A 24,225-nucleotide genomic window follows, 5' to 3' on the forward strand; every position below is an offset into this window, starting at 1 on the left:
AGAGACCACAAGGCTTAATCTTATCATGATTTTTATAAAAACCCTTGACCACTCGCTGGCCGGAGGGTGGAGAGGGCTGCAGTGTTATTCCTAACGGAATGAAGGACAGCTCCAGGGACTGGGCTAGCTCCTGGTCCCCAGGGAGGCAGCAGCAGACACTATGTTAGAGCTGAAGGCAGTTTGGGGGCCTAGCTCTGAGCAAGAGGCTGGGAGCAGCCACACCAGCCCTGTCCCCACATGTGGACAGAAGGCCCAGCCCACTCAGGGGGGACCCCACTGGCTTCCTCCAGCCTAGTCCTGGAGGGAGATCTTCACAAAGAGGGTGGCTGATGGATGCTGGTCCCCGTTCTTAGACATGAGGTGGACATGGCGGTATCCTGGTGGGTGGACAGGCAGGAGGGAACACAGAGAGAGTTCTGGTCACTCAGCTGGGGAGGGGGGGCGATGCGTCAAGGGACAGCCAGCCCTAGCCCAAGAGACGCCAGGCCCTGCTTCCCACCACCTTGGCCATCCCCTTCTCTTGACACTCACCTTGCTTGAGGCTGTTCAAGGGGATGGTACTCTGGCCAATGAAGTCATTCTTGGAGGAGGCATCATAATCTTCCACCAAGAAGCGGACGAGGGCAAGGTCAGGCACAACTACCTCAAACGCAAACTCCGTGTCCCACCATGGGTTGAAACCTAGGGGGACAGGCACCATATCAACAGCATGGACACCAGCCCTAGTAGCCCAGCCCAGGCCCAGCACTTACCATTGTTGGTGATGACAGCAGTCTGGCGGCTGGCCACGTCCCGGCTCACACCATGGATCTCCACTGTCACTTTGGGGTCCACAATTGAATTCTTATTCTTGTTGACTTTTGGCAGCTGCTGCCCCGAAATGACCTGAGGAAAGGCAGAGGACAATGGACAGTTCAGGAGTGGTAGCGGGGAAGGGAGGTCCGTGGGCACCTGTCCCTCCTAGGTCCGGCGTACCCTGATGTTGAGCCGCTTCCGTGCCCACCAGGGCCCCTGAGCCAGGGCGCGGGGGTTAAAGGTGCCGTTGGGGTCTCGCAGGAAGGCGGGCTTCAGCACGTACCCACAGGCCCCGTTGTCCTGGAAGCGGCCCTGGTACACGTCCATCTCTGGCCCAGGTGTCTGGAAATTCAGGGCCACTACAGGCAGGACAGAGCAGTCACAGGCTGTGGGCTGGCCCTGGGGCCCTAGAGCACAGCCTGCTCAGGGTACACTAAGGCCTAGGGTCACATGGTGAGTTAGCAGGGCCCAGCATCACTCCAATGCCTGCTGCCCTCCTGCCACCCTCAGTGACCCACCATGCTAACCACACCTTCCATTCCTGGTGTGAGAATTCAAAGGACTAGTGTGCTAATGAGGTTTCAGACACTGTGACATGCTGGTGGGCAGATATTTCCAGACTGATATTACCAGCTCCACAAGCCCCTGCATTTGACCCTGCTTGGGTCCTCAGAGCTCCACTGCATGGCCTTCAAGGCTCCAGGCCCCCGGCCTTGGGACTGAAACCCTCCTCCAGGCCTCCTCCAGCCCCAGCCAGCCCATACCAATCTGGCAGCCCCCATTCCACATCTCCACGGGGCTGTAGTTGGAGGAGTCTGTTCTCCATCCAGCCGGGTAGATTCTGCTCAGGTGCCCCACGTTGTGGCGGACAAAGCCGTTTCCTGAGGGGAGGTGTGGTTCAGTCAGCAGTGGAGGCCTCCTGGTGAGGCCCAAGCCCTGCCCTGCCAATTCTCTCTGTAACAGAGCAAGGGAGTGGTGGGGAGCCAGGCCTCACCTGATTCTTGGAGCAGTCGAAGGGCACGGTTCTCAGAGAAGGACGCCATCTCGTAGAAGGCCTGTCCAGGGGTGCCAGGACTGGAGAAGCCCCCAAAGTGGACACTCTTGCAGTAAATGACCATGTCAGAGAGCTCCTGTGCTAGCCTGAGCTTGTCCTCCTGGGGGCCACGGGGAGGCCCGGGTTAGATTCAGTGGTTGGGGCAGGGTAGGCACTGAGAAAGCCAGAAACCCAGGCGCGGAGAGACAGAGGGAGACAGACAGAGAGAGCGGGGCAGAGGGTCTGAGTGGCAGCCACAGAGAACTGAGACAAGGCAGACCTCCCAGGGGTGAGGGGATGGGGAAGGCCCGGGCTGCCCCACCCCACAGCTCCCCCTCAAACCTTGGGCTTGTGCTGCACACGGCTCCTCACTGCCTCATCCTCCATCTCAGCAGCCTCGTCTTCGTCTGACACCACAGTGGCCTCAGGGCCACCCTCCCCTGCAGGGGGCAGGAGCCCCCCGAGCTTCTTCCCCTTCAGCAGGATCTTCCCCTTCAGTTGCTAGGTGGGGAGGGGCAACTGGTCAAGACACGCCTAGCGCCCCGGCTAGGCTCCCCACCCTCCCCCAGGGATCCCCCATCCCCACCACACACCTCAGGGGAGGGCAGGCTGTTGGTGACCCCATCCAGTGGTCGGTTCAACAGCATGGGGCCCAGGATGGCGTGCAGGTGCCGCGCCATCACGCGCTGCTGCTCCAGTGTGCAGTGGTTCTCCAGGGATAGGATGACAGGGTAGGGGGACGCCTGGAGGCCCAAGGGCACATTAGGAGTGGTGGGCCACCCCTAGCATCCCACTCCTCACCTGCCAGGGGCACTCCCACCTTGAAGGCATAGTCCCGGATGGCCCTGAGCACATCGCAGAAGAGGATCTTGGAAGTGAAAGTATAGCCGTGGTAGATGATTGGTTCCTGGTTGGGCCCGTCCCAGCAGTCAAGCTCCAGGCATCGGCAGCCTTTGCACAGTGCCCTGCGGGGAGGGTGGTGGCTAGGACCCTCCAGGTCCTGTCCCGGGTCCCACCCAGACTCCCGACCCAAGGCTTCCCTGAGCAGCACCGGATGTAGGCTTCAGTGCTGCTGGGCCCGGCTAGCTGGTCCTCCAGCAGGTAGGTGTTGTGTGAAGAGGACACCAGGTAGTGGCTAAGCGGCTGGCCCATGTCCTGGTAGACACGGCGGTGTGCCAGGCTGAAGGCGCTGCCGTCAGCCGACAGTAAGTACATGAGGAAGCCGTCCTTGGTCATCTGCCGCTGCGCCTTGGCTGGGAGGGAGGAGGCCACTGCCCGTCAGAGCCAGCCTCCAGCAGGCGCTCCTGGCTGCCCACCCATCTGGACAGAGGAGCCCTCTGAACCCGCTTGCCTGCCTGTCCTGAGCCAGTCTTCCAGAGCTCTTGGAATTAGGATAAGTCTGAGGCTCTTGACCAGACTGTGGCTACTCCAGAGTGGGGCCCTGTCTCCTCCTCCTCCCCTGTCTGCACACTCTAAGACCCCTGAGGACAGGGTGTCATCTCCCCGTTCTCTGTACCTCCAGACTGGAGCCCCCTCCAGGGCAGGGACCCATCTTCTCTGCTCTATCACATCTCAAAGCTGGGCCAAGAATGAGTAAAAAAAAAAAGAAGCAGGAGTAGCATCTGCTTTTCAGCCATCTCTCTTGTTTCTTGAAGAAGGGGTCCTCAAAGCCCCCTGAAGGAGGTGCCAAGAGGGAAACAGGACCAGAGAAGGGCAGGGATGCCAGAGCCCTGTCTCTCATCTGCCGGCTTTCATAGGACCAGAAAGTGTGGAGCAGGGCCCCGGGGCTGGCTGAGGCAGCCCCTTCCCTCCGGTTCCCTTCTTTCTGGCTGCAGTCTCCCCAGGGGTCTCCCAGCCCAGTGCCGCCCTGCGACTGCAGGTAGCAGGCCCTGGTCAGGCTCTCACCAGTCTCGCTGGGCTCGTAGCGCTCAATGAGGGAGAGGGCCAGCGCAGGCCCTGCCGCCTCCTCCCGCTGCTGGTGCTGCAGGAACGTCACTAACTGATCCACCGACAGAGTCTCCCCTGAGCCCACGGCCTCGGCGAAGGTGCGGTCGATCTCCACCCGCTGGGTCAGCATCTTGTAGAAGGCCTCAATCTCCTCGTCCTCCAGGGAGTCTGTCTGGGAGTGGTCACACTCCTGCAGAGCCAGGACAGCCGAGTGGGATCAGAGCAGGCCTTGGGCCGGGGTCAAGGGCCCCATGGACAGGCAGCCCCAGCCCCCACTTCCTGCCTCACCCTGAAGATCTTCCGGGCATAGCTGTCGTCCACCTGGATGTTGAGCTCCTTCAGGAAGTTCTGCAGCTCCTTGAAGCTCATCTTGTTGTCCTTGTTTTTGTCAGCTTTTCGCAAGCAGGAGTGAATCCAGCTGGGCAAGAAGTAAGGAAAGAACCCAGGAACCCTGGAACCCACCAAGGTCCCAGCCAGAGCCATGGATGGCTCCAGCTGAAGCCACCTATAGCCACAGCTCCCTGCAGGCCTGACTTACTACACATCCATGTTTCAGTGGCCTCTTCAGAGGAAAATGTTACGTCCCGTTAAGGGGTCTTTTTCTATTTGCTGGTTTTCAAACCTTTCAAAATTTTTAAAACATTTCTTTTCTTACTACAAAAGGGCCCACTGTAGACAATTTAGAAAATGCAGAAAAGTAAACAATCAAACAAATCTCCCGTAGTCTATCACCTAGGGATAAATATTATCAACATTCCAAAGTATATCCTTCTGGTTTTCCTTTTCTTTTTCTTTTCTTTTTTTTTTTTTTTTTTTTGACAAGATCTCACTCTGTCGCCCAGATTAGAGTGCAGTGGCACAATCACAGCTCATTGCAGCCTAGACCTCTCAGGCTCAAGTGATCCTCCCACTACAGGTGTGCACCGCACCACCACGCCTGGCTTTTTTTTTTTTGGTAGAGACAGGGTCTCCCTATGTTGCCCAGGCTAGTCTCAAACTCCTAGGCCCAAGCAATCCTCCTGCTTTGACCTCCCAAAGTGCTGGGATTACAGATATGAGCCATCTGGACTGGTTTTCAACATATAATGTATAATAATAAATATCCAACACTAAAGAAATGGATATTCCACCTGCTGAATAGCCCTTCAGCACACGAATCTCGTGCTTGGCTGGACCATTCTAAACTTGATTTTTTTCACCTGGCTTTCTGTCATAATTATTCTTTTCCACATCTATACCCATATATATACAATTTGGAAAACATATATATGTTAGAATGAAGTTTTTTTTTTTTTTGGAGATGGAGTCTTGCTCTGTTGCCCAGGCTAGAGTACACTGGCGCGATCTCGGCTCACTGCAACCTCTGCCCCCTGGGTTCAAGCAATTCTCCTGCCCTAGCCTCCTGAGGAGCTGGGATTACAGGCGTATGCTACCATGCCCGGCTAATTTTTGTATTTTTAGTTGAGACGGGGTTTCAGCATGTTGGCTATGCTGGTCTTGAACTCCTCACCTCAAGTGATCCACCCGCCTTGGCCTCCCAAAGTGCGGGGATTACACGTGTGAGCCACGGCACCCAGCCTATAATGAAGTTTTAAAGATCTACCTACCTCCTCCAGAAGCTTCTGATATTTGCATTTTCCTCCTAATATTTTTTTCTGCAATTTATTTATTTATTTGGTTTTTTGAGACAGGGTCTCGCTCTGTTGCCCAGGCTTGAGTGCAGTGGCATGATTATGGCCCACTGCAGCCTCAAACAATCTTCCCACCTCAGTCTGCTAAGTAGCTGGAACTACAGGTGCATGCCACTATGCCTGGCTAATTTTTGTATTTTTTGTAGAGAGGGGGTTTTGCCATGTTGCCCAGACTAGTCTCGAACTCCTAAGCTCAAGCAATCCACCTGCCTCAGCCTCCCAAAGTGCTAGGACTAGAGGTGTGAGCCACCGAGCCCAGCCTTTCTGGATTTTAATTTTCTTTTTCTTTTTTTTTTTCCTGAGACGGAGTCTCGCTCTGTCACCCAGGCTGGAGTGCAGTGGCGCAATCTTGGCTCACTGCAAGCTCCGCCTCCCGGGATCACGCCATTCTCCTGCCTCAACCTCCCAAGTAGCTGGGACTACAGGCGCCCACCACCACGCCCGGCTAATTTTTTGTATTTTTTAGTAGAGACGGGGTTTCACCATGTTAGCCAGGATGGTCTCGATCTCCTGACCTGGTGATCCACCTGCCTCGGCCTCCCAAAGTGCTGGGATTACAGGCGTGAGCCACTGCGCCCCGCCCGGATTTTAATTTTCCTAATGATGCATCTGCCAAAAATAATGGAAATCATACATTTGTAGTCCATTTTCTGTGTAACATTATATCATAATTATTTCCCTGTGTTAGTGTAGTCTCCATAAACAGCTTTAATGACTGTATAATGTTCCACTGAGTGTATGCACTATAAATTAGAATGGCTTTATGATCTTAAGGTCTAGGCAGCAGGACTCTGCAGAGGGCATGAGACTGTCCAAGGTCAAGACTCTGCCAAAGGTGGGATTATGACAAAAATGCCATAGAATTGGGCTTTTTAAAAAGCTCACAATCAGGCAGATGTGCCATTGAGAAATAACACTTAAAAGTCTTTCAAATGCTCAAAAGCACACAGAAAAGGAAATTAACAGGGCTCAAAATGTGTCCCCTAAGGAGTGGATATACACCAGCAATGAAAAATTTGAAAGTGAAATTAAGAAAACATTTCCATTTACAGTAGCAGCAAAGTGAATAAAATGCTTTTAAAGAAATTGTTTAAGTGCAAAACCTGGAAAACCATAAGGCACTGTTGAAAAAAAATGAAAGAAGACATAAATAAATGGAAAGAATTACATGTTCATGGATCAGAAGACTTGACATTATTATACTGGGAATATGCTCCAAATTGATCTATACATTCAATATAATCCCTATCAAAATCTTGCTGGCTTCTTTGCAGAAATTGACAGGCTAATCCTAAAATTCGTATAGAAACTCAAGGGACCCAGAATAGCTAAAGCAATATTGGAAAAAAAAAAAAACAGAAACAAATTTAGAGAACTCACATTTCCTTATTTCAAAACTTACTACAAAGTTACAGAAACCAAAATATTGTGGTAGTGGTGCAAGGACAGACATATAGACAAACAGAATAAAATTGAGAATTCAGGCCCGGCGCAGTGGCTCACTGCTGTAATCCCAGAACTTTGGATTAGGCAAAGCTTTCGTGAATATGATGCCAAAAAAAATAAACAACAAAAGAAATAAAGTATATGAATTACACTTCATCAAAACCAAAAACTTTTGTGCTTCAAAGAATATCAAGAGGCTGATCTGAGTGCAGGGGTGTTTACAACTAATTGATCACAAGCAGTTCCAGATTTCTTTGTTCCTTCTCCACTCTCACTATTTCACTTTTCTAGCCTAAAAAAACCCATCAAGAAAGAGAAAAGACAACCCACAGAATGGAGAAATTATTTGCAAGCATAAATCTCATAAAAGACTTGTATCTAGAATATATAAAGAGCTCTTACAACTCAATAATAAAAAGACAAATGATCCAAAAAATGGGCAAAGGACCTGAATAGATATTTCTCCAAAGAAGATATATAAACGTACGTGGAAAAATGCTCAATATCACTAATCATTAGGGAACTGCAAATCAAAATCACAATGAGATACCACTTCATACCCACAGGGTGTCTATAATCAAGACAAATGTAGTGTTGTCAAGGACATGGAAAACTGAAACCCTCGTATACTGCTGGTGGGAATGTAAATTGATGCAGCCTGTTTGGAAAACAGTTTGGCAGTTTCTCAAAAGGTTAAACATAGTTACCATATGACCCAGCGATTCTACTCCAAGAGAAATGAAAACATATATACACACCAAAACTTATACACGAATGTTAGTATCAGCATTCTTCATAAAAGCCCCAAAGTGGAAACAATCTAAATGTCCATCACCTGGTGAAGAGATACATGTGGTCTATCCATACAGTAGCATATTACTAGACAATTGGAAGGAATGAAGTACTGACACAGGCTACAACATGGATGATCATTGCAAACATCATGCTAAATGAAAGAAGCCAGTCACAAAAGACTCCATGATTCCGTTTCTGTAACATGCCCAGAACAGGAAAGTGTATAGAGGCAGAAAGTAGATTAGTGGCTGTCTAGGGCTGGGGGTTGAGGTGAAATGGGGAGTGACTGCTAAGGGGTACAGTGTTTCTTTCTGGGGTGATGGAAATGTGCTAAAATTGATTGTGATGATGGCTGCACAATTCTGTGAATATACTAAAAAGCACTGAATCAGGTTCAACACTTTAAAAGGGTTAATTATATGGTATGTGAATTATACCTCAATAAAGCTGCCATAAAAAATGGAGAGAGCTGGCTCCACCCTAATCCATACATGCCAGAAGCCTGACCACTTCGAATCATAAACCAGTGTGTCATTGTGTAACTAAATGCTGAAGTTAACTTGTTTTGAGCTCACAGGCTGGCCTACACACCAGACCCAGGGGAACTTGATCACTCCCCAAAGAATGGCACAGGAGGGTACCATGGCCTCCCAACTCCCAGAGGGAAATCGTGTGGTAACTCTAGAAAACATGATTAAAACATCCAAGACTGGTCTCCCATTGCAGCAGGCTGCTCCCCTCAGGCTCCCCAGACCCCCAACTCCATGCTGGTGACAGACGGGGACACAGGGAGTATCAGGGAGCAGCAGAGCTATTTGGGCTCTGGTCAGACTAGACCAAAGAGGGCTTCATGTATCTTCCCTCCTTTCCTTCTGAATTGCATACCCCACCCCCCAACTCACCAAAATTTATATGTTGAAGCCCTAATGCCCAATGTGATGATATTTGGAGACAAGGCCTTTGGAAGATAACTTGGTTGAGATGAGGTCATGAGGGTGGGGCACCCGCACTGGGATTAGTGCCCTTACACGAAGAGATGGCAGAGAACCTAGTCTCTCTCTCCCCACCATGTGAGGACACAGCAAGAAGACAGTCATCTGCCAGCAAAGGAGAGAGCCCTCACCAGGCTCTGACCATACTGGCTCCCTGACCTTGGACTTCCAGCCTCCACACTGTGAGAAAATAAATTATGCTGTTTAAGCCACCTATGATATTTTGTTATGGCAGCCCAAAGTACCTAAACCAGCTTCCATACCCAAGTTGCCCTGGGGATAACCACAGCCAGTGTCCACAAGCCAGGCCTGGACCTACTGCCACGAAAAGGATACTGCTGTAGCTTCTGACGCTGGTCCATGGAGCCTGAGTGGTGGATGATCTTGTGCAGCCCCAGCACCCAGTGCTGGGCATCAGCTGGCGATGGGGCGATGAGGTCTAGTGTATTGCGCTGGTCCTTGAAGACAATGGAGAAGCAGCGGTCCTCGGGCACATCACGGGCGAACTTCTCCAGACCCTCCGTGCGGTGCCCCATTCGCACCTCCTGAATGTCCTCGATGGAGACTGCGAGAGGGGGATGGTGGAGGAGAGAGGGAGAGAATGCTGTGAGGTCAGTCCCTGACCCTGACATGGCCAAGGCCACAGTAGAGAGGGGCATGGCTTGGAGACACAGAGCCAGGGCCGGAGCTCAGGCCTTGAGTCCAGAAGGAAAGGAGAGGGGCAGGAGGTTGGACAAATGGGGGACAAAAAGGAGAAAGGAAGACAGAAACTGAGGGGGAGACAGAGCATGAGACACAGTCATTGCAGGCACAGTGGAGACGCACAGGGAGAGACAGAGAGTGAGAGAAAGACAGACTTTAGGGCGGAAAAGGCACCTGGGACCCCAGGCCTGCTCTCTCGGTGATGGGGGGTGCAGGGCTCCAGGGAGAGGACTGGAGCAGGGCAAGGCTCTTAGAGATGCGGATAGACCACTCTGGAGTGTGGGGCCCATGACAGAGAAGGGCCATGCACCCTTCTGACTGTATTGGACTTTGGGTCTGTCCTGACCCGATAAAGCCACAGGAGCCACCAGGCCCCTCTCCTGAACATTCAAGAGACTGGAACCACCCTCAGTTAGCCCCAGCCCTGGGGTCTATGGGCAGAGGGCCGAAGACAGAGGGAGAAGCCCTGCATGGGAGAGGAGACAGGGTCATGCCCTGTGTGCAGCTGTGTGTGTCCTGACTTCAGGGAGCCCCTTGGCAGGGGGTACAGGAAGACTCTGCCTTCCCCAGTCCCAAGAGGCAAACTGGAGGGTCTCCTGCAGGGTTCTGAGAGATTACATCATTCTGCCCTTAGGGGAGCCAAGGGGAGGGCCCTCCCCTCACACCCAGCCTTCCAAGCTTCAGGGAGATGCCAGGCCCTGTCTACCCCCGCTTCCAATGTGCCCTCCATGGCCTGGCCAGGAGCCAGTTCTTCCAGTCAGGCTCATGCTGTGCCTCCCAGCAGCAGGATCCAGGCTCTGCCCCTGCCATACCTCCATCCTGAGCCATCCTCATCCATCTGTCCTGGCTCCTAGATGGTTCTAGCTGAAGTCCACCTGTCCCTCCCTGTGCCCACCCACTCTGAGCGCCCAGGGGCCTCCTAGCCACCTGCAGGCCCCACAGATGTAACATGTGCCAGCCTGGGCTGCAGGCTTTGAGGAGTGGGACACATGAGCCCAGGGCCATGTGGGGGACAGAGGATAGCACGGCTTAATCCCTCTACCTGCAGCCCCTGGTGACCCACACGGCCGCACACAGGGTGCAGCTGCAGCTGCCTGGGTCAGGAATGAAAACAGGAAGCCTGAGCCATGGGACCCCCACCCAAGGCCAGCGCCCTCACCCACACAGAGAGAAAGTCCAGATGCCTTCACTGCTGATAACACCTTTGGCCTCTGGGAACCAGAGTCATGGGGGTGGGTAGTAGTGGCAGGATTGGGGAGACTTAAAAAGCAGGAAGCAGAGCTAAAGAAAACTGGGCAGAAGGGGAGGCTATTCCAGGCCTCCCTCACCTGGCCTCTGTTTTCCAGGTTAAAGAGCAATTGAAGACAACAGTCTCACCACTCACCCAGAGAAGGGAGGCAGCCAACAAAGCAGGCTCAGCACGAGACCCGTCTCAGGCGTCTGACCAGCAGAAAGCCCCCTCAGGCCTTGCTCCATACCTGCGCACACCTGGCTCCCTGACCCTGGACCTGGCTCCCTGCAGCCCCTCCTCCTGGCAGGACGCAGCCCCTCAGCCTCCCATTCATGCCTGTTCCTCCTCCTCACCCTGCACCTTGGCTCACACTGGGCCTCCTGCCTGCAATGTCCTTCCTGCCCATCTGCTCACAGCTGTCCCAATACAAGGTCCTCCTCTCGCCAGCTCAAATGTGGTTCCTGCGGGGAAAGGCCTGGGTCTTCCACTCCTCTATCTCCCCCCTCACACTTTCCAAGAGCTAGGCACACACTGGGAGTCATCCATATGTATCGGTAGGTAGGTGGGCTCCAGGGAATCCCCAGGGCTCAGAGTATAAGATCCCCATTCTCACTGTGCTCCCACCCACCAGCATCTAACAGGAAATCCCATATCAGGGCAAGAGCCCCATGAAGGAGCCTGTCTGGCGCCACAGAGAAAAGGTCAGGCGGTCACTCCTGTACAGTGTGGCAGCAGGCTGAGCTGGGGCTCCATGTGGTTTCCTCAGAATGTTCTGGAGCCCCTACCCCTCAGACCCTGCCCTGCCCAGAAATCTTCCATGGCTCACAGCCCCAAGGACCCAGCCGGCTTTCTGCAACTGGCCCTGCTCCTGTCCTGCCTTACCTTCAGCCCCTCCACTGGCCACAGGTTGGCAGGCCATACCTTCTCAGGGTCCTGTCCAGTGTCCTGAGGCAAGGCAGACCCTTCCTGGGTGAAAGGCACCCTCGGTGGGGTGATCCTCCCCTTCCTTATGCTCTCCTCCTACCTGGGCTTATCACCCATGTCCAGTCTCACTCCCCATAGACCTGCCCCCATCTCCCCACCCACACCTCAGCCAATGGCAGGAGAATGGGCGAGGGATCTCCAGGGGCCTGGCTATGTGAAACCCAGGCTGCAATGATCTATACGCACTGTCCAATTCAGCAGCCACTAGCCACCTGGGGCTATTTAAATATAAATTAGTTAAAATTAAATAAGATTGAGAATTCAGTTCGGCAGTCACACTAGCCACATTTCAAGGTCTCAATCAATAGCCACAAGTGGCTAGTGGCTCCCATGCTGGACAGTGCAGATATAGAACATTTCCATCATTGTTCAACTGTACAGCATCAGTCTAAAATTTCCCCACCAAGTAAAGGCATAGAGGGAGACATCTCACTTTACAGGATCTTTAGGGAATTCTCTCCCTTAAAGGGAGAGAACTGAGTGAAGTGAGCAGAGCTTTCTTCTCCCTGAGGCCTTGCAGGAGGCTCTCTCCATTTATGGCCTGAGACTTGGGTTCCTTGGTCTTTTTAGAAGCTTCCAGAATGCCCTCAGACCCACAAGGGCTCTCCAGCAGTGGCCTCTGTGTGTCCCAGTCCTGCTCTGCCCTAACACCCCTCCTGTGGCTCCAGTCCCAGGGAGGAGCTGCCTCCTGCAGCCCTAGCTCCCACCTGGCCACTCAACCCCGGAAGTACCTTATCTGCCGGGACCTTGGGCCACCGTCCAACTCCCTCCCTGCTTCTGAGCCTGTCTGTCCCCATCTGTGGTCATGGTTAAGTATCCCCATCCCTCAAAAGCTTTGCCATCTCCATCTGTGGTCCTCGTTCCATGACTGCCCTCTCCAGTCCAGACTAGGCTTCAATTTCCCGACGGGCAATTTAACTGGCCCTGCTCTCCAACCCCAGCCAGCCTCAGTTTCCCCATTGCCAGCCCAGGTTGTATAAATGACCTATGCCCCACCAGGCCAGGCCTCAGTTTTCCCATCTGTGGTTTTGATCCATGACTGACCTTTGTATTTACCCAGCCCTGAGCAGATTCCACACTCTATCCCCTCCCCTGTGACCCCAGGGCACTCACACAGCTGGGACTCCGGGGTCCGCATGACCTTGCGGGACTCCTGCCAGATGGTCTTGCAGTCCTCCTGCAACTTGTAGAAGCGCTCTCTCCTCCATGAGCTGGACTTCACCTTCAGGAGCTGGCTGCCCTTCAGCAGCGCCTGTAGATCCTCATCATCCTGTAGGCCTGGGGATCAAAGCCAGTAAGATGCCACCTTCTCCACTAGTTTCCCTGATGCCCTAGGCCTCACACTGGCCATGCCCACCTTGACCCTCTCAGAGCCCACTTTTCACCAGCCTCATCCTCAGCTCTGTTTACTCCTCCCTCCTCCACCCATGCTCCAACCTGCTCCCAGAGCCTGCCCTCCTCCAGGAAGTCATCCCTGATTGCCAGCTAGGGTGACCATGCAAACGGGACACCTGCCCACCCAAGACCATACTTACACACTGTGACGTGCCACCCACAGCTGAATGAACAAAAGAAAGGCAGTTAATTCAAGAACCCCTGGTTCCTAGAGGACCAGCCCCCTAAGAAATGTTCTGAAAGATGGTTTTGAAAGATTAGGTGAGCCCCTCCTGGTCACACTTAGGAGTCAGAGTGAACTGAAGGAAGCTGGGATCAAAAGGTTAGGCAAAGCAGGGAGACAAAAGGGGGACAGACACAGATGGAAATGGACCCCAGAGCGTCATGGAGCCAAACAATGTCCCAACTCCAATAGCTCCAGAATCATTTGTGCCTAGGTTCAGGTGCCCTTCCCAACAAGCTGTGTGACCTGGGCAAGGGACTTCATGCTGCTGGGCCTCTGCTTTCCTGTCTATGAAATGGAGATAATAACAGCAACCACCTCAAAGGGAAGTTCTAGGTTCAATGAGATGATGCCTGAATCTGTGCAGGCCCCGAGATAATGGCAGTTGGGGTTCTTGGTGTCAACATTGTGGTTGCTGTGGGACCCCTGTGCCCATCTCTGCCACCCTTACCCTTGCTGTCCCCCCCACCTCTGACTTGAGCCCACATGAGTGATCTCTGATCCTTGCCCCAAGAAGAGACAGATGAGTGCACTGTAGCCTGTGTTTGGTCTGCTGGGATGGCCCTGTCCTTCGCTGCCCCAGCCCCATCTCAGAGTGCCCAGGGTCTGGGACCCCTCAGGATACAGCAGCTTTAAGGCACAGTGCATCCCTTTCCGAAGCTGAGCAGGTCCTGTCCCAGAGCCCACAGAGAGGAACCTGGCTGCTTGCCCCAGTCCTGCCCCACTCTTTTGCTGCTCTCAGAGGCGTGGGCTCCCAAAGATGCGATGCCCTCAGTCCTACCAGGCCCAGACAGGAGGCATCAAAAGGACGCCAGAGCCTTCACCACCCAGCAGGTTCTGTACCAACTGATAAAGTTGATAAAAGTGACCCCAACCCTTAGTAACCCACTGGTGTAATATAGAAACATCTATAAGGGCGTATGTGTGCGTGTATCACCCTAGCCACGTACAAAGTCCAGCAGCCAGCTCTATTGAGAGCCAATCGGCCACTTCACTTCTCTCCCTAGAACTATGTGGCCCATCAGCAATCTCTGTCCTGCTGCTCCAGCACAGTGGCAGCCTCAGGGACTCCAAGGGTCTAGTCTGAGGGTCTTGAGCCTGAGCCTATGTGGGGAAGCCCTCATGAAGCCACAGGCCTTTTCTTTTCTGAGCCCAGATCCCCAACAACAGATGGCCTCTCCCATTTTATCCATACCCCCTCCCCCAGCCAGCCTGTCCCACGTATCTTCAGGGCTCACAGAACCCTCTGGACCACTTCCCCAGGCTTCAGTTGCTCACACACTCTTTATCCTTCCCCAGTCTCCTGCTTCCAGTCAGGATAGAGGTCAGTGCTAACATCCACCCCCTATAGCTTTAGGCAACTCCCTTCCCTCTCTCTGCTTTTGTTCCCCCATCAGCACTGGGCTAAGAACAGTGTAGGGGAGGCATCCCTGGGCCTCCTCAGGGGTGACAGTCTGATGTGACCTTCTTCCACCTTTCTCCCAGGTCTGTCCACCCACTTGATGAGCTGTTGTGCCTTAGCGTGAGCAGCTCCCTCTTAGCCCAAGGGGAGTCCCAGTGGAAGAGAAGGGGGCTCTGATAGAATATTCCCAACTACTGGCTGCGTCTGAGGAGCCTGAGACAAGAGGAGGCAGAAGGGAGTTCCCAGGCTGCCAGAGGACAGGGCCACCTCCGGCCTCCGGCGGGGAATTCCACTATCCCTTCTAAGGCTGATGTCCCTCTAAAGCTGAGAGGGACATCTCCTTACCCTCTGCCAGCACCCCACCCCACAAGCTGGGCATACATCAGGGCAAGCCACTGCCAACAGCATGTATGGGAATGGAGCTGGGAGCCAGGAAGTAGAAGTTGAGCACCACCCTCCTGTTCTGGAAAACACCATGAAGAGATGACATGCTCATCCTGTCCTGGAGCCAGGCTGTGGCCCTATCTACAGTCAGGCAGAGATAAACCCCCAGCTGCCAACAATGGTTTCTAAAAGGTGGACATCAGTTCCAGGGTGATAATTCCAGAAAGGTGATAGCCACAGCCCTCTGGACCATTAGGAAACCTGGGCAGGTGCCCTCATCTCTTAGCCTCATTTGGGGCCCTTCTGTTTCTGAAGCTTCTGGACTGCCTGCCCCACCACCCTTGCTCCCTTAGCACCCAGAAAGTCTGTGGCACCCCTCACCCAGCCCTACTCAACCCAGTCATAATATTAGTTTGGTGCAAAAGTAATCGCGGTTTTTGCTATTGAAAGTAATAGCAAAAACTTTCAATAGCAAAAACTGTGATTACTGTTGCATCAATCTAATAGCTTCTCCTCCTGTGGGAGGGTCGTGGCGAGGGGACTTTGAGCTGACCCTGGGTTGACCTTGCAGCCTGCCCAGGCTAGCTGTGCACAGTGAGATGGCCATGTGGTGGGGCATACAGGGTGTTGCAGGTGCCAGTGGGAAGCTGAGGGAGGTGCCAGGAGTCCTGTTCCTATACCTAGGGTGATGCATAATGAAGACACACTGGGCCTGGGACCCACAGCGATACACAGCTACACAGATATGGCCACACAAGTACACAGTCACACACTAGACCACCACTCACACAACCTCAAAGAGACAATGAGCCACACACAATGACACACTGCCCCCCAAAATTACACACTGTCACAGGGAGTTGCACAGTGTCACACTTAGTCATGCATAGCCACACAACATATAGTGCCAGAGCATCATGATGATGATGATAGAGGCTCCCATAATAATAGTTAATATTTAAATAAGATACTGTTCTTAGCACATGCACTTAATTCTCTCAGTAACCCTCTGAGGAAGGCACTGTCATTATTGCTGTTTTACACAAGAGGAAACTGAGGCTCAAGGAAGTTGCATGGTGGAGTCAGGACTCAGAAGCAGGTAGCTTACCCACAGGGTCAGCGGTATGAAACTTTACGCAGCCACTGTGAAGGGACATACTGCCACAGAGTAAGAACATCAGAAAATCCATATAACACACACACCATAATGGAATGACAGAACCACTCAGTCACCCTAGGTCACCCACTGTCACATTGGTTATACAGTCACACTCAGTTGAACAGTATCACAACAGATCACACGCTGTCACACTGGGTTACAAGCAGCCACCCTCAGTGCCACAATGTCACACACTTTGTTTCACAACATTACACACCATCACCATCATTACACACTGTACAGTGGCCCCACCACAGACCGCAGGCATGACAGAACTACTCAGTCGGCACTGGGTCCCATACTAGATCACCACTGTCACACCCATCACATACAGGCACACTTTTGCACAGGATCATATTGAAGCACAAACTCTTGCAGATCACCTCATTGGTTACACAGACCAGGCCACATACACGGTGCCTCAGAAATTTGTAAACAGGAAGGCGTCGGGTGACAAGGGATGGGGAGCGTTGGAAGGGCTGACTTAAATAATGAGAAGGGGTAACTAATCACCCTAGTACTCACCCCGACGTGCTACCCCTGCAAACACTGCCCCACAGTGGGCCACACACTCACAGAAGTACTAAACATGTCCAATTAAAGGCTCCAAGGCAAATGGCCCCGCGTTAAGGGACAAGTGATCGGCGTCCTGCTCCAGCTGCCTTCCCATTCCCCCGCAGATCTCGGAGTGCTCTGCGCCCCTTACCCAGCCTCCGTCCATTGAGTGCCGCCACCTTAAGGCTCTGCTCCTGCAGGTAGAGCTCCCTGGAGCGGCTCCGGCTCCGGCTCCGGATCCGGATCCCCAGGCACTGCATGGCCCTCCACAGTGCCCCTGCCTGCGCGGAGCCGGGTCCGGGACAGTGCCGCCTCCAGTGTTTTATGCTCACAACACCCACTGCTCTGGTCCGGGGGGCGGAACTGTCGCCCTTGGAGGGGTGCAGGGGCGGAGTCCAGGAATGGGAGGGAGGAGCTAGAGTTCGAGAGGCGGGGCGCACTTCGGAGGGGCGGGACGAGAGGGAAATCTGGGCTGAGGGGGTAGTCAGACGCTAGGAGGCGGAGCTAGTCCACGAGCGGCGGGACCTATGCCCCCTGAAGGTGAGGCGAGAGCGAAACCGAGGCAAAGTAAATGAGTGGGGGGAGTCAGAATACAGGAGGCGGGACGAGAAGAAAATCTGGGCTAAGGAGGGCAGAGTCAGACCCCAAAAGGCTGGGCCATCCAAGAGGGGTGGGACTAACGACCCCTGGAGATGGGGCGAGAGTGGTGTCGAGGCGTGGGTGGGGATGGGGGTGGATCCAGAACCCAGGAGGCGGGGCCGAGGAGGTGCCGGGCCCCGCGGAGGCGGAGTGGGACAAATCCATAACCCAGGAAGCAAATCTGTGTCGAAGCCTGGGGGCGGGGCCAGAGCCAAGGCAGCGGGGCGAAGGAGGGGCCAGGCTCAAAGGCGGAGCTCAGGCCGGGAGCCTCTGCTCCAGAGGCGACGTGGAGGCAGAGCCATACCCAGGAAGCAGCCCGGGGGCGGGGCCGGGGCCCAGGAGGCGAGCCTGGGAGGATCCCGCACTGGAAGGGCGGTGTCCAGGCAGGGAGGGGCGGGCCCTCGGCTTTGGAGGCGGTGCGGGGGCGGAGCCAGGGTCCGGGAGGCAGTGTGGGCGGGGTCTGACCAAGGAGTCTGAGCGGCGAATTCTAACGCCACCTTTGAGGCTGGCGCAGAACCGAAGGGCTGAGTCTGGGGAGAAAAGCTGAGGGGAGTCCCAGTGGGAGGTGGGCGGCAGTCTAGCGGGGACCTGAGTGGGGCGAGGTCAGGCGGGACCGGGGATGGAGCCTGGGCCAGACACCGAGCCCCCCCCAAGTATTTTACTTCAATTGCTCAACTAATTCACTGCGACTCAGCTTGCTGTTGCCTCATTTGTGAAGCTCAGGTGGGCCTGTTTGCTTCTCTCGGTTTGACCACCAAAGTGATAATCCCCAAGGTGCCGGATGCAAACGAAATTCTTGAAAAAATTCTGATCTTAAAATGAGCCCATTAACCCAGGGTGGCTTTCATGAATACATGAGAACGACTGTAACTTTGCACAAAACTTTGCTGCCAATATGCTCGGGAACAGTGGGTCCTTTCATGTACATCACAACTTCCCTTTCATTCACCCAGTAATTATTTATTGAGCCCCTACTGTGTGCCAAGGTCAGGACACCACCCAGAGGACTGACTCTTACTCTCAGCCTCTGAATAGTTCCCCCAGTTCGCTTCACTGCAGCTCCAGTCACCAGCATTGACAGTGAGTCACTGGCAAAGCCAGTTATTGGCACAGACAAGCACAGCAGTAATAACAAGAAACTGAAGCGCAGAGTAACTTGCCTAAGGTCATATCAGAGAGAATAAATCATGAGCAAGGTGAGTAGATGGACAAGGTAGATGAGCTGAAATATGAACTAAAAGCTATTCTTTGGAGAGGGGAAGCAGAGTGCAAAGGGAGCCTGTGTTATGGAGAAACTGCGCAGGGGTTCTTAACCAGACCAAAGACCCCTCAAGAACCTGTAGATAGAATAACATCTCAAAATAATTGGCTTCCTTTGAATTCTTATGTATTTTATTTTCTGTATTTAAAAACATGATCCTGGCCGGGCACAGTGGCTCACACCTGTAATCCCAGCAGTTTGGGAGGCCAAGGTAGGAGGATCACTTAAGGTCAGGAGTTCGAGACCAGCCTGGCCAACATGGAGAAACCCCGTCTCTGCTAAAAATACAAAAATTAGCCGGGCGTGGCGGCCGGCGCCTGTAATCCCAGCTACTTGGGAGGCTGAGGCAAGACAATCCCTTGAACCCGGGAGGTGGAGGTTTCGGTAAGCCGAGATGGCGCAAACTGCACTCCAGCCTGGGTGACAGTGAGATTCTGTCTCATAAATAAATAAACAAATAAATAAATAAAAACATAATCCTGAGAAGGGGTCTACAGGCTTCACCTGACTGCCAAAGTGGTCTGTGGCACAAAAAGTTAAGATTGGTGTGGATCAGTGTGTGCCTGTGTAGCATGGGCCTGGAAGCCCGGGGCAGACTGCTTTGGAACATAGGTGAGTGAGGAGCTGGCCACCCCAACTTGCTAAGAGCTCTGGAATCATCATCTCTTGGAGGACTGGTTTTTGGGGCAACCTAGAATTTCTATGCCCATTGGCGTTTATGTTCACAACACCCACTGTGAAATATGTACTGCTATCCCATGGATGATTCTCAGACCCACAGTAAGTAGAAGCAAAGCTAGGACTGGAGCCCAGGTCTACTGCGGCCAAGATGAGGCCCCTCTATTTTCTATTTTTACAAACGGCACCTCTTGCAGGGGTGGGGGCAAAAGGGATTGGGTGTAGGAAAAGTTAGTGTGTATGTGGGGGGTGTTCAGTGAGGGGAGGGCCCTGGGAGGTAATGTCCTTTTGGGCACATCGGGGGACTTGCTAGAGAAGCCAGTCCAGGCATAGCCAGAATAAAGAGTGGAGGAAGTAAGGTGAAGGAAGGAGGATGGATGCTGTCGCATCAGTCTGAGGGCTTCAGAGGCACTAGAAAGAGCTGGCTGGCTCGCTCTTGAATCTAGTTCTGGCCCTATTTTCCATGACTAGGAACTACCTTATGATGCCCCCATCATCTCCCAAAGAACTATAGATGGCAACTCATGGGGCATAGAAATTTGGGGAGGGGGCCTCCTGCAGGAACATAGTACTCACTGGGTACCAGGCACTGTTCTAACTGCTGTGTAGATATTATCTCATTCAATCTTCGTAGCAACCCTATGAGGTAGATGGTATTATCCCCCATTTTACAGATGAGGAAACTGACACACAGAGAAGTCAAGGGATTCATCTGAGATGAGAAAGCCAAGACTTGAACTCAGGTACTTTGCTTTCAGAATCTATGCCAGTAAACTACATTACTTCTGCATGCATCTGGGGTGAGGACAGAAGGGACATGTCACATCTAGGTGAGCCGCATAGCTCCCCAGACCAATAGAAGGAGTCCCTCTGGGCTCCTTCCAGAGAGTGTGGAGCCCTAAGCCAGAGAGTGTGGTCCTGCAGCACATCCAGTGCTGGGGCACCCACACTGTGAAACGGATGCAAACTCTCCAATGCAAGTGTAGACAACCTGGAACAGCACAGGGCACAGTGATCACCCCCTCCCACCAACAATTCTCCTTGACAGGTTCTTATTTCCCCATCTGGTTTGCAGTGTGGACAGAAGGCAGTTGAGGTAATTTTGGGTGATGAGCTAGAAGTGGCAGGGCCTTCAGGGAAAACAGCTTGGGGTCACAGTGTTCATGTCAACCCTTCAGGAAAGGCTGGACTGAGTTAGGCATTTGGGAGGCTGGTCTCAAATGGGGTGGGCCAGGGCAGCCAAGCCTATGCCACAGGACTGGGAGGTCCTGACTGAGCCTCCATGTGTCTTCCTCCATGGAAAAGATATCAAGGCTGCCTCAGGAGAGAAACTGGACAAAGGCACAGACATTGAGGATGAAGCCTGTTCCAACAGGAGCCAAGGAATGACGCTGTGTCAGAGAGAAAGCAGAGATGTCCACTGTGTCCTCTCAGCTGCCCAGCCTCCCTTCTTGCTAGTCTGGCAGGCGCACGAAAGACACCTCTGGCCTGAAGAAAGAAGAGGGAGCACTGGAAGGGGCAGGGACTCCATGACTCATCTAGACAAGGTGGCTTTAAGGAGCCTAGGCTATTGGTGTAAAAGCAACAGCTCTGGGCACAGAGCAAGGTCTCTCTGGGCCAGGAGGACCAGGTCTGTGCCAACTGCAGAACACGAGATAGACTGGAGGCTGGCTGATGGGAACATCTCTAAGTCCCTCTAAATTCCAGGGGGACTCTAGTGGAAGGCTAGAGGACTCTGCCCTTCTCTTTCCCATCTATTATGTCCATGAACAGTTTAGATGGATGGGTGGTGGCCACTAAAGCCTCCAACCCCAAGGGTACTAAAAAAGAGAGGGATATACAGTAAAGCAGTGATTCGTATGAAAGGAGCAGGGTTTGCTGAGATGGCAAGTGACCTGGGGGGGCAGAAGGGCAAGCCCCCACCAAGAGTGGGTGAGTGCCTGTCCTGGAGCAAAGAGGCGCCCAAAGTTACCCTCCCCAACCTCCCGCCTCCCAGAAGGCCTCCAGATCTGCCTTCGGGAGCCCAGGCTCCCCTCGCTGCTGGAGGGACAGCGAAAGGGCAAAGAGCTGGCTCATATTGGAGGAAACAAAGCTCCGCTGGACAAAGGATGGAGCAGGCAGCTCCGGCTGAGACCTGGCCCTGTCCCCCAAGGAGGGTCGCAGATGAGGGGATCGTGCTGCTTCTTTCAGCCTGAGCATCGCTGAGTATTCTGCGCTGGGCAGTTAAGGCTGCACGGCCCGACCACGGTTAACCTTGCACACCTCCTCTCCCCACCCCCTTAGCCCCTGCTCCGCCACACCCGCGCGGCCTGACGCGGTTCAGGCACGCCCAGGCTTTGGGGAGCCCCTGGGGCGGCCCGGATGGGGCAAGGAGAATTTTGGTCGTTCTTGGATGCTGTTCCCTTCCTTCGCCGCCCCTCCGTACGAGCGGGATCGTGGAGCCCAGACTTTCATGACCAGGACAAGGGGGTCCGCGAGGCGGAGGGAAGTCTTTAGACCCGTACCGCCCGCCCACCCACCCCCCGGGCTAGATCTCGGACAAGCCTGGAAACGCCCAGGGTCGTGCCCGGCAGTCCCACCCAGGGAGCCGCGGGCTGAGATTTTCCCAGTCCGGAGAAGGGGCAGAGAGGCGGGCCCGGGGTGGTGTGGAGGCGGCCGAAGGAGCTCGGGGCTCCCTGTCCAGGGCCCGGAACAGCTTTCCAGGCGTCCACCCCTGCAGGGTCTCCCGCTCGCGCGGGCCAGGCACTCACCGTGCAGGGTCAGGAAGTCCCGGCCCGAGTCCATGCCCGACGGGCGGCGCGGCGGGAGGGGCACTGCGGGACTCACTTGAGTAGCGACAGCACCGGCGGCCTGGGGTCCGAGCGGAGTGCGGTGCAGGGACCTGAATGGATCGCGGTGGGAGGAGGCCGGGGGTGGTCCCGGGACACCGCCCCGCCCCCGCTGCCCTGCGCCCCCGCCCCCTGAGCCCGCCAACCCGCGTCTCTCCCCACCCCCTTCTGGGGACGCGAGAGGGAGGGCAGAGCTGGGGGCCCGGAGGACTGGTCAACCCTGGCCCGGGCCAGCGGGCGCGCCCCGACCAGAAATAGCCAGATCCCTCCAGCTTCCTCCGCCGCCGCCACCCACGGGCCGCGGGCCCTGTCATTACCGCGGGCGGCCGGGCCCCACGCCCTGTTGTGGGCGCCTCGCTGGGGTCGGGGTGATGCTGGAAAGAATCCGGCGTCATCCCGGGGAAGGGATCGTGTAAGGTCCGACGCCCAGCCGGGCTGCTGCGCTAGGGAGACGCGGCGTCCAGGATTCCAGCCGCAGCTCCCAGCGTTCGCGTTCCCTTCTGCGAAATGGGTGCACGGACACGATTAGAAGGTCTTCAGAGAGCAATACCTGGACCTTGTCGGGAGGAGGGTCCCCTTCCCTCTCGCTGGGAGGTTTCTAACCCCAAGAGTGCCTTTGGTGGAGTGTTGGGGGTGTGGGAGGGGGAAGCAAGCAGGTGCACGGATTTCACTTTTGAGCCACTCATATCCCAAAACCCCAGCGATCCATGCAGCCGAGGGGGAGGATCCCCAGGGTCCCTTCTTCAGGTGGCCTCCCAAGGGGCTGTCTGGGCAAGGTCCCTATGCAGACCCACCCCCTAACTCTTGGGACCCAGAAAACCCCCTTTATAGGTTGCCCAGAGACCCCTCCCACCACAGACCCTGGGAGGGTCCCTAGATCCTGTTGCCCACCACCCCTTTGGAGAGTCCCTTGGGAAAACTGGGCTCTTGGTGTCAGAGAGCCCCCAGAGGGCCTCCCAGGAAGCCACCCAGGCCTCCTGGGCTGATAAGGCCAATGCGAGAGTCAGGCAAAGCTAGTTGGACCAGCTCTGCGGGGAGGGGGCTGGGCTCACCCCAATCCCTCCTCTTCTGGGCCCTAGGTGGCCTTGAATAAGGGATGTGAAACAGCTGAAGGACAGTCTTCTGGTTCTGGGGGTTAAAAGTGGATCAGGACTTCTGGGCTTTGGAGAGTCCCCTGCTCTGCATGCCCCCTCTCCACAGACGGGGCTTCACCCCTTACCTGGCACTCAGCTCCAATCCTGTCCTGCAGTGCGAACACCCCTGCCCTGGGCAGGCCTGTCAGGTCCCTCCTTGGTTTCCCTTCTGCCCAGGGCCACACTCCATGTTTGCTGAGGGATGAGCAAATTCATACTGGCAGGCATCACTTTGGACCTCCATACAGGGGATGAGTGGGGAAGAAGGGTCCCCTTCTCTGCCCTCTGGAGGCCTCCTCAGGCCTTGGAGCCTACCACTTGCACCTCTGATACTCCTGGAGCCTGCAAGCCCCTGTACTCAGCAAATCAGGCCTCCTCAAGCCCCCCTCCTCTTCCTAGGCAGCGTCACAGTGAAACTCTGACACCAGGAGTGGACATGGCTTCATCTCAGTCATCATTCCTATGTATTCACATCATCTCCCAACTCTGAGCCCCAGGCCCCAAGCCAGGACATTACCTGGGAGCCTCTCCTTTCCCTTTGTCTATGTACCATGGTGGGGATGCAGCCAGGCTCTTCCTTTGCATGCTCCAAACCCACCTCACAGAATCCCTCCTCTGGCCCCTGGCACAGACATAGGAGCTGCAGCCTCCTCCCTAGCCCAGGGTTCTTGGGCAGGATGGGCACTGCTGACTCAGAGCTGGCACATGCAACCAGGTTCTGCCAGACATGGGGGCTGGGCCCCGCCCTGCTCATAGAGAAACCCGGCGGCTGCTCAGAGCCGTGGGTGAGCCCTCACTCCAGTCCTCTCCTCTCTTCCCCTGGCTATCGGCCCCTCCTGGCTCTCACAGGCTGGGAGGTGCTCTGCTGGTTCCTGCTAGGGGTAAGCCTGTGTGGTACGAGTGAACGTGTGTGGAGGGGCTGGAGCTCAGAGGAGGCAAAGAGGCTTTGTAC

The 24,225-nt window shown here is 54.5% G+C and overlaps 1 protein-coding gene and 1 long non-coding RNA gene across 5 annotated transcripts; one reads left to right on the plus strand and one right to left on the minus strand.

The window, feature by feature from the left end:
• Positions 1-14: 14 nt before the first annotated feature.
• On the minus strand, positions 15-22,253 carry PLCD1 (phospholipase C delta 1). Of its 4 annotated transcripts, none has more exons than XM_003826105.5 (15): positions 22,063-22,253; positions 12,730-12,894; positions 9,036-9,264; positions 4,064-4,193; positions 3,734-3,965; positions 2,880-3,081; positions 2,649-2,793; positions 2,422-2,571; positions 2,171-2,329; positions 1,790-1,949; positions 1,560-1,676; positions 976-1,154; positions 753-885; positions 532-681; positions 15-377 (listed from the first exon to the last, which is right to left on the minus strand). In XM_003826105.5, exons 1-15 carry the CDS (start codon positions 22,094-22,096, stop codon positions 292-294), a joined length of 2,271 nt encoding a protein of 756 aa, XP_003826153.2. In that variant the 5' UTR covers positions 22,097-22,253; the 3' UTR covers positions 15-291. The 4 variants fall into 4 exon arrangements, with proteins under 4 accessions (XP_003826153.2, XP_063458331.1, XP_003826154.2 ...); XM_063602261.1 differs by having other exon boundaries at positions 15-428; positions 22,063-22,219; XM_003826106.5 differs by lacking the exon at positions 22,063-22,253 and adding an exon at positions 16,886-17,561.
• On the plus strand, positions 17,231-20,731 carry LOC134729890 (uncharacterized). The gene is made up of 3 exons (XR_010111420.1): positions 17,231-17,274; positions 19,987-20,055; positions 20,618-20,731. It is a non-coding gene; the product is annotated as an uncharacterized LOC134729890 (long non-coding RNA).
• Positions 22,254-24,225: the final 1,972 nt, after the last annotated feature.

The sequence above is a fragment of the Pan paniscus genome, chromosome 2, assembly GCF_029289425.2.
Source record: "Pan paniscus chromosome 2, NHGRI_mPanPan1-v2.0_pri, whole genome shotgun sequence".
NCBI lineage: Eukaryota > Metazoa > Chordata > Mammalia > Primates > Hominidae > Pan > Pan paniscus.